This window comes from Juglans regia, chromosome 3 (assembly GCF_001411555.2).
Source record: "Juglans regia cultivar Chandler chromosome 3, Walnut 2.0, whole genome shotgun sequence".
NCBI classification, from domain to species: Eukaryota; Viridiplantae; Streptophyta; class Magnoliopsida; order Fagales; family Juglandaceae; genus Juglans; species Juglans regia.
Genome location: NC_049903.1, coordinates 661142 through 671113, shown reverse-complemented (window position 1 = coordinate 671113; position 9972 = coordinate 661142). Strand labels below are relative to the sequence as shown.

Genomic DNA, 9972 nt, shown 5'->3' with positions numbered 1-9972 from the left:
TCCATTACTCCAATTTTTCTTGAAATCACGAAACTTGTATAGGACCACCATAAATCTCTCTCTCTCTCTCTCTCTCATAATTAGTTTATTTATGTATTTATTAAATAGTTGCAACTAGGGATGAATGCTTATAATTAACCATCGTGAGTATTGCTTCCCGAACTCTCTTTAGGTTGGATAGGACCGGGTGCGCAAAATTTGGTTGCACCCTTTGCTCGGTTGTGAGGCCAGTGGTAGGGTGTGAACGCTGGACCACTTGGAATTGGTATTAGCTACTTAAAAACCCAACTTTGTTGTCAAAACTGTTATTTCCATAGCTTTCCTGGTGTGCTGCGTGTCTCAATTTCTTGTGGGAGTTGGTAACAAGCCCGTTTTATGCGGACTGACAAAATAATTTTACTAAGCAGCTGTTATAATCGGTTTTAAATATCAATGGAACGTTGGGTTTCCTCTGCGTGTGCCTGCTTTAACATCAATTCAAAAGTTATTGCAGCGAGGTTTCTATTATCTGATTTGGTTAAATCCTTGTGCAAACCGTCTCGTCTAGCATCTTTGAATTTTGTATGATTCTACACTGGCAGCCAATCCATGCACAATTCACGGTTCACCTGCATCCTGAATACTACTTACATTAGAAGAAAAGCACCCCGGCAGAATTTTGACCAGTGTGGCTGATTGGAGTACTTTGGTGTTCTACAAATTAACTACCTCGTTTTCAGAAGATTAAGGAATTATTTTTTCTCTAAACACCTGTAAAAGCAAGAAGCATGAGCGCTCTGTTCATGAAAAAAAGTGTCTTACTAGGTTTTCAGAAATCGATCAAGGTTGACTACTTGATAGAAGAAACAGGTAAGAAAGCTGTGAGTGAGCTTTCTTTTTCAGGGATTTTGTTGAATTCACCATGTGTTTTAGTTTTGGAATTTGGGGCCTATGTCAACTAGGGAGGCTCTTCTTTTCTGCATTGAATCCAATCATTTATGACCACGTTGTTACTACATTGTGGCCTACATATTAGAACCGGAGATCTCTGGTAGAACTCTGTATTCCAATATTGTTTCCCATTATTATTAAATGAATATTTATGTAGATACTGACCTAGATATTGGTCCAGATCCGGCGCCGCCTGCGTACAGTGACCGCCTTCTTTTGCAGCCATCTTTGATGATCTAATTCTATTAAGCTGTTGGGTGTCTTAAATTCCATTTCCACTTACTCTTTACTTGAAATATGTTCATGATTTTAGAAGGTTCGAATCGAAAAAGTTTTACCGATGGACCACTGATTTTAGAAAAACTCATCTCTAACCTAAAGTTTGCATGATAGGGGCATGCAGCCGCGTTGCCAGCCTTATAATTTTCAACCTTAGCTGGTTAAGAATTAATGTTTGCCCACCTAAACAGGACCAGTAGTACTACTACTAGTTAAAATTTTCATCATCCTAGAGCTTATCATGATGTTCTAGGGTTCGAAAGCTTTAGCCATGTCAACTAGGACTTTCTCTCCTCTCTGTCTTTGTCACTGAAATAGTCGGTCATTAGCTGCTTAGCTTGCTCAAGTGTTGCATGTGTAACAGTGGATCTGACTTAACTTGTAATGCTTCGAAGAAACCTCAAATCACACACACACACACACACACACATATTGAGCTTATACTCTTAAAAATTAGTCAATATTATAATTAGAATTTGGTTAGAATATATCATTGTAATAAATGCCAAGGGAATCATAACTCGGTGAAACTAGCAAAATAGATAATTAAATCACCATATATCATGTATGCATGCACGTTCAGTATGAAGCCAGACGGGGACAAAATCAGGATTGAAGCTAATTAGTTGGGTCTGGTTGGATTGTTTGTATTGAGAACTTACTGAATAGCCCACAAAATTAAAGAAAAACTATTTTCTCGAATTTTTGGAGTCCCAGATTCGTTACTGGGCACGCAGGTTCTTTTAAGGAGCTAGCTGCTTTTTTTCCAGATTCAGACGGCTTCTCTCAAAAGTTAGTCCCCATGCGTGCACGTGAAGTTAGTAACGCTAACAAAACAGACAAAGACTTTATTTTTTGTTTGGCTTCAATGATCTGCAAATTCAAGTAGTTTTGTTGATGAGATTTAAATAACGCCAATTTACGTACTGTGTCATCCTCCATCCGATCCAATTAAACTACCAAAACAAAGGCGTATGACGCCTTTCCCCGTTATGCTTGCAGAAGTCGTAGTTGATCAACTGGCGAGTCAATGATCAGCTTTTGAAATTTAGCAGTATAGTAGAAAATTGCATGGTGGCTTTGAAACAGCTGTGTGTGTATCTGAGAGTGATCAGTTTAACATACCTATATATAGGTGGTCCAGTTTGAGCTCATTTTATCATGTCTTGATCCAAGAATGCTTGTACCTTTCCTGGACTCAGACTCTTGCAATGTCGGGGGCCGGCATTTATCTCCAACACCAGTCAGTTCTGCTTCAAGGACTTCGTCACTTTTCAACTTATCCAGGAAATGACAGTCGCTATTCCACAGCCCAAAAAAGAAGAAGAAGAAGAAGAGGCAAAAATATTAGAAATGGATAACTATTATTATTATTATTATTATTATATCATCTTTGATAATGTGCAGGCTATATACAACCTTCAAGTTAGAAGTTGACATTTTTTTCATGAGAAAAAGGAAAGAAAAATCTAAAAGGCACAACGGCCACCTGCAATGCACTAACAAAGATTATGAGAAATTAATTAATTAGATCATTGATTAAATTAAAGAACTTCGTTCAATTCGTTTGGCTGAGCCCAAAAAAAAAAACAAAAAAAAACAAAAAACAAATAATAAAAAAAAAATAAAGAAAAAAAGAAACGCGATGGATGAAGTACTATGGTGAAGTTTGTTGAGCATCATGATCTAGCGTATTGTGAATAGTACTGCTGGTATTAATATATATAGTGATCATGGAGCAATATTGATTATAATAATTACAACTTCAGCTAGCAGAGGTAAACGGTTTCATTATACTTGATAACGTCGTGTTTTGTATGTCTTTGAGTCGGGTTTCAGCAATTTAGATCTTGAGTCTTTCACCTGCACACTTAAGAAAATACAAAAAGTGGGGGGCCTTGGTGGAGGCTGGAGAGTCTCCGATGCTAAGTTCAGTATATCTCCTTAGTAGTTTATACATGAGTATAGAGGAATCAGAAAAAGTTCTTCGTATCTAAGGATTGGCTTTTATACTAGTTTCTGGGTAAAGACAACTCGTACTTGACTTCGGGGAATCCATGTCCCTTCAACTGTTTGCTTAGTCAGAATAATTTAATGTGGTGTGGCTTATGGGGCGAAGTCATTAATGCAGCATAGAGTCCAAAGAGTGACGCAATTAATGCAATGTAGCTCCCTGACTCACTTTATCTCGCAGACGTTCTTTGTTAAACCCCTCCATGCCTTCTGTCAAAAGATCAAGAGTTTCTCATATTTTCCTCCCATCTGCCTGCGCAGGTTTCCAAGAGTAGGGTGTTATCTGGGAGGTATCAAGGTGGCGAGTCTCATCTGTCCCTATCGTCCGTTTTCCTCATGCATGGATTGCTTCGTGGGTGGATTTTTTTCATAGACCGAGTACTTTGCAGAGGCCCACTAAAGAGGAGAGTCGTTGGGTTTGGTCGGTCTCTCTAACTTACTTCCCAGTGATTCATCGTGGGCTTGCTATTTGGGACGATGGGAGGAAAAATCTCCTTACAATACTCATGATCCTCTATTAGTACAAGATTCTAGCGCCCCTTGATCCCAAGTTAGGAGGTCAATTAAGTACATTAATCAACCCCTTGCAAAACAATTTATAATTAAGGGCCAGGACATCTAACTCATGATCAAGGGCTAGCTATCTGCAATTGTCAGAAATATGCTGTACGTAATTAAGAAACATAATTTTAGCAGAAGGTCTGGCCTGCGGTTTGCTTGATACCAGACCGTGTATTGATTTCATATTTATATAATAGTACGGATTAGAAAAATTAGAGCCCCCCAAAGGTTTAGGATCGAATTCAAAATACAGAACCAAGGTATGCATCTCATGCACAATCTCAACTTGATTAACAACAATTTAATAATTCACAGGAATGCCAAATAAGCCAGCTAGCTAGGTTTTTGGGATTATTGATGACAATTACTAGCAAGAGTTAGGTATTCCTGTTTGTAAAGAAAGTAAAAGTTCTTTACGAAATGTTACGAAAGATCACGTGAACAGTACTGAATGCATCAATGGGAAAATAACCATGCACCCAAAAAAAAAATCAAAGACATCGCCATAAACAGCAACAACCACAACTAGGGTCATCTACACTCACTCAAAAGAGTCAAAACCCTTCCAAATTTCCCATGTAAATAAGTAGCAAATTAAGCGTCCGCACTCTTCCTTAGTCGTACTTGATCCTCTGTGTTTCTGAGTTTTTTTAATTATGAGGTCATGTAGTTATCATGAATTCAGACATATATCAGAGTACTTCAACTCAAGAACATTACATTTCAAAGGAGACCTCTGTCTCATCAATCTTTTTCACCTATTTGGGCGCAACGCCTTCTTTACCGTTAAATTATTCACGTTATGTTTCGGAAAGATGCCTTTTAACACTAGCATACGGACTTACTGACCAGTGACCACCTATATATCTGACCTCGCTCCTCACAGCTCACCCTCTCATCATTCAATTGCAATTCGCCGATCGAGACCAATCCAACCCACATATATAGAGGCCGCAAGAGTGATAGGGGGGGGCCTCAGCTTTCTTCACTGCTACGCTGCCTAGTTTTTATTAAGGTGGGCAGAGGAAAACACGACTAGTAGGATGAGCCCCAGTTAAGTTCCTTTTCCTTCTCTTCCATTCTTTGTCTTTTACCGATACAGAAGAGGTAGCAGGTGGTACTGATCATTGTATTATGCCACCCTCTTATTAATCCCCCCACTCTCTTCCTATGTTGTATTTTGGCCACACCTCTATATATATTTCTACATATTTGTATATGTATTCAGAGAGAGAGAGAGAGAAAGACAGCGAAATAGAGAGTTGTCGGTTGCATACGTAAATGGAAGAGTGTGGGATCAAAGGTCTCCGTCTGGTCCCAGTAGTCCTGCTCCTATGGAACTGACATATGCCTTCCCTTTCTCACGCCTTGTGCTGACTTCTTTCTAGTACTAAACCTCTTTCGCTCTCTATAAAAACTAGACACAAAACTTTGTTGCTCCCCAAAAGTGAAGTAGGAAGAAGAACCTCACAGTTTCTCTCCCTCCTCCTTTCTCTCTCTACGCATTCACTTTTTTGGCGACCTAAAAGATCAGGAAGAATAGAAACTTACAACACTCAGCGTCACGCCTTCCTAACTCAATTTCATCCCTTACACCATTAATAGTACTTCTCTTTGTGGTCCTGCCACTCAAATTACCAGGTCCATATTGCATAGAAACTTTGGGTCGATCTGAGGAAGAGTTGCAGAAAAGTGGAGCTGCCGAATATGGACTGGAATGGGAGTTTAATTAGACCCTTCGTTACCCGACCAGAATCTTCTTTAAGCTTCCTCTACAACTATAACTACGACCATTTTCCAGGTAAAGTACTCGGTTTCTCAGTACACTGACTATTTTCTCAATTATCGTCTTGTATTCCTTTGACTTTTCCATGCTTCGAAGGCTGATCAACGAGATGCACTCTCTTTTTGTTTCCAAACTTATTTCTTTATTGACTATGTTCGATCTAGCTAGCTTCTTGATCACTAGTACTATGAATACTAGCGTTGGAACCATATTTTTCTGCTTTAATTACTTTGAAATTTTGAGTTGCTCGATAAATGTTCATCTGCTCATCTCTTCTCCTTCAAATAATTCTAAGCCACTGGTATATGCTTCATTGGAGAAGTCACAAGTATAGATGGACATGTGAGGCTAAAGATCGGGCTTAAAACACCATTGAAATCTATTGACAGTTTGAAAGGGCAAGTAAAAAGGGGCAAGAAAGAAGCGTTATTTCAAGCTTAATTCCTTGCACACCCCTTAATTAATCTGCTTTACTTATGCAGGAATGGAGGTGAAGCATCCAGCAGTGGTGGACTCGGCTCATGGGATGGTGCCGACAATGGACAAGAACAGCAACTATGGCAGCTGCCAGGAGAAGAAGAAGCGATTAACGAGCGATCAGCTAGATTCACTGGAAAGGAGCTTCCAGGAAGAGATAAAACTGGACCCTGATAGGAAAATGAAACTGTCCAAGGAGCTAGGGCTGCAGCCTCGCCAAATCGCTGTTTGGTTCCAAAATAGGCGCGCTAGATGGAAGGCTAAGCAGCTTGAGCACCTATACGATGCACTTAAGCAGGACTATGATGTCATCTCTAGGGAGAGGCAGAAGCTTCAAGAGGAGGTATGTATGATATTTTGATCATATATAGTACTGCAAATTAAGCTAGCTCTCGTTTTCTGATTGTCTGCATGCAAGGTATATACAGTCTGCATAAAGTATATTATTCATCAGTACCATCATCTCTTTTCTTTTTTCAAAAACATAGCTCAGCATTTTTCTTTTGATTACTTTTTTCATCTATTTTTAGTTTGAAAATTATAATATTTGAAATTCACCATGTGTTACTGGCTAGCTAGCAATATCTAGTGGCTGTGGGTGAATATTTTTCAACATTTCGATAATTTCTTTTTTCGATCGTTATAAGTTTATTGACTAGCAGCTTCATGACCAGGCCGCATGTAGAGTTAGACGACAACATTATTATTCCCTCTTCAATCCGTGTTGGAGACAGGATCTGATCTAATGATACTGCATGCATTGCTGGCATATATATGAGTCAATAAATTATTACAATTATAATGCCAGACATTTCTAAATAATCAGTTAAAAGTTAAATTTAATCCCTGCAAATCTTATATACCATTTAACGATCCATTAATTCTTTGTAACATTGTAATGAAAAGATTAAAAATTAATGTGATTTAAACAATCCATAACTTTCAGCTTTCGAAATTTTAAAAAAGAGACAAATTAAATGAAAGCTTAATATTGAAATTATAAATTAAAGACGTATATACGTGGTGCGTGATATATAGTTCTAGTTATTTTGTGTTGACATGATATGCTAATTAGCTGAAAAAAATATATAAAGACGACCACAACAATATCCTTGTCTGTGTCCCCACTCTTTAAAGAGTTTGTCAGTGCCCCGATATGCTTTAGCTTGCTTTCCATCAACGAAGCCGCCGGCCTCCTTTCTATTCAATATAAGACATTAAAAACAAAGAAGATTATAATTAAATGTGTCATAATTTATCGATCGACCCAATAAAACAATAGAGTAATTGGCTGGTTGTACTGTACGTAGGTTATGAAATTGAAAGCTATGCTGAGATCAGAGCAGCAAGCAGGAGGGAGGAAGCAAGCTGGCTCCACGGGCTACACAGAAATCTCTGGAGAAGAGACGGTGGAGAGCACATCTATTGCCATTAATGGCTCTAACAAGACAAGATCAGGAGGAGGAGGAGGATCAGCGAGTCAGCATCATCAGATTAATGCAGACTGCAACTATCTCTTCAATGTGGAGGAGTATAACCCATTATCTCCTCCTTACTGGCCGGGTGGCCTCCCTTCCTATCCCTCCTAACTATTTGGCTGTTTGATTATTAGTTGTTCATATTCAGCTTAGAGCGTGTTCTTTAGCTTATTAGTAGGACCGATGCATGCATGAGACCCACTTGAAGAATTGCTATACATATCGATGATCAGCACATGAGTACTGAAAAAGACGCTAGCTAGCTGTCGTCTCCAGGATTTTCATTAACCTACCTATTTACTTGCATGATCATGCTCTAATTGTTTTTCTTTCCTTAAAACTTGATGATAATGTTGACTTTATTGACTTCTGAATTATTGTGGCGTGGTTTCAACAGTACTATGTTTGGATACCAAGTAATTGTGAGAATCATTATAACATTGAGGTCAGACATGCATCTTCCTAACTTGGGGTTGGCCCTATCTCCACTATACACAACGGTTGCTAATTCTCCAACAAATGCTTATAAGCTTGTCTGGATATTTAACCCAACTGATTCGTCGGTGCAGTATTCTCGGAATAAACAGAGTGTAAATCCTGTAACATTCTACAGCCAAAAAAGGGAGAGATGAAAATTCTAACTGGAGTACAACACATTAATGTCGAAAAGTTTTTTTTTTTGTCGTAAAAATACGAACTTTTTTCCACCCTCAGAGTAAAAAACAAACGGGGCCCGACTCGCCACAGACTTGTTGGCTTGCGGATCCAAAGTCCTGTCAAACTCTCCGGAAAGGTGGTCTGCCCTGAATTTACACAATATATCCCCTTAGCCCAATTAAATTAAGGATTGAAGTATTTATCTATCCAGTGAGCATTTCTTAAAAAACATATATACAAGGTTACGGGAACATCCAAAGTGCGAACTCAAAACACAAATAGTTAGGTATTTGTTCTATCTTTTATGTTGAGATAAGTTCGTCAAGAAAGACAAACTCCTCTGCTAATCAACTCTTATGTCGAGACACAAATGGTTATGTTTGACTCTTAGCTATATAAAACTGTATATATTCAAGTGTGTCTGTTCAATGTATATAATAGGTCTCTTTTCCCTCGCTCCTCGATCTCTTATACTTGCATCTAAGGCCCACCCAAGTGACAGAAGATCTCACCACAGCAGCAGTTGCACTTTGCACATTCACTCTTCCCAAAGGTTTGAATTTTCTGTAAAACCCATAAATTCAAAACTTTCGGTAATCTTTATAATTCAGATTCCTAATCCATACACATGATTTGAGAGGTAGAAGTCCAAACCAACCTTTTCTTGGTTCGTTAGAATGTGACTCATGACATGCGATCAAAACCAGAACACAAAAAAATAAACAATACAACATTAAAAAATGAAAGATTCTCTTCGCTAAAAGAACAAACTGGTGGCTCATCGATTTCCACCACGGCCTCCACGTTTAGTACCCTTTGGCGCAGCACCAACATGAAAAAGTTAAAATTTGAGTAATCTTACGTGCAGTCGTAAAAAAGAATTAATTTATTATTAAAAAATTAATTTTTTTTATATAAATCTTATATTTATTTATTTTTTAAAAATAATTACGCGTGAATTGTGCATTCTGTAATTATTATTTCTCTTTCCGATATATTTTTATAGCGCCGTTTCATGAAAACGAATTCAGCTAGCTCAAAATGGAATCGCTAATATTCGGTTGACACAGAGAGAGTGGGCGTCGCTCTAGCTCAAAATGGAGTCCTTTGCTCCGATGCAGAAACCCGATAAACGCGGTATGACCTGGTCCAATATTTGTTAAGTTTTAGCCCACCACTAAGCCCAGCTTTGTTGCTAGCCCATTTTATAGATGGGCTCACTTCTTCGTTGACACCTCGACATACAGTATGAAGCGGCCCGTTTCACATCGGCTTCTTATTTAGGACCCTGCCATAATTGTCTCTTTCTTTCCCCTTAATTTCTTTTTTTTTTAAGAAAAGGTTACGTTTTGATGTGACCATGTTTTTTGGCACTATAGATATAATTAATTATATTTGTTTAGAGGTATTCTCTTTATAGGTGATGGTAGCATTTATCCATCTACTTGATTGTTTGTTTCAAAGCCTCCAACAGCCTTCCTTGGGCAAGCACGTTTTATGACTATTATTGAAGTAAACAAATTCAATTATATATGGAGGTGAAAAACCTATGAGTTTTCTTCCTTTCAACATTTTCAAATGGAATAATGTATTCACTCAGTCGAGACAAACATTAATATATTTGTCACTTTAATCATAAAAAAACATATATTAATCGAATTGCCTATCACAGTAAACCAATGGATTGTTGGTTTAATTAAATTGCAAGAAACAATGGCCACCACCATCTAATTCTTCTTTAATTATATAAAATATGGATTTTCATCCCGAAGAATTCCATTGTATGATTCA

The 9972-nt window shown here is 38.0% G+C and overlaps 1 protein-coding gene across 3 annotated transcripts; it reads left to right on the top strand.

The window, feature by feature from the left end:
- Nucleotides 1-4821: 4821 nt before the first annotated feature.
- LOC109002767 (homeobox-leucine zipper protein ATHB-22-like) lies at nucleotides 4822-7830 on the top strand. Of its 3 annotated transcripts, XM_018980656.2 has the most exons (4): nucleotides 4822-4836; nucleotides 5425-5584; nucleotides 6052-6389; nucleotides 7357-7830. In XM_018980656.2, exons 2-4 carry the CDS (start codon nucleotides 5491-5493, stop codon nucleotides 7633-7635), a joined length of 711 nt encoding a protein of 236 aa, XP_018836201.1. In that variant the 5' UTR covers nucleotides 4822-4836; nucleotides 5425-5490; the 3' UTR covers nucleotides 7636-7830. The 3 variants fall into 3 exon arrangements, with proteins under 3 accessions (XP_018836201.1, XP_018836200.1, XP_018836202.1); XM_018980655.2 differs by lacking the exon at nucleotides 4822-4836 and having other exon boundaries at nucleotides 5013-5584; XM_018980657.2 differs by lacking the exons at nucleotides 4822-4836; nucleotides 5425-5584 and adding an exon at nucleotides 5814-5967.
- The last annotated feature ends 2142 nt before the right edge of the window (nucleotides 7831-9972 follow it).

Coding starts and splice junctions, on each gene's coding strand:
- LOC109002767 (XM_018980656.2), top strand. CDS start 5,491: ATGGACTGGAATGGGAGTTTAATTAGACCCTTCGTTACCCGACCAGAA. Junction 5,585..6,051: donor TAACTACGACCATTTTCCAG/GTAAAGTACTCG, acceptor TTACTTATGCAG/GAATGGAGGTGAAGCATCCA. Junction 6,390..7,356: donor GGCAGAAGCTTCAAGAGGAG/GTATGTATGATA, acceptor TACTGTACGTAG/GTTATGAAATTGAAAGCTAT.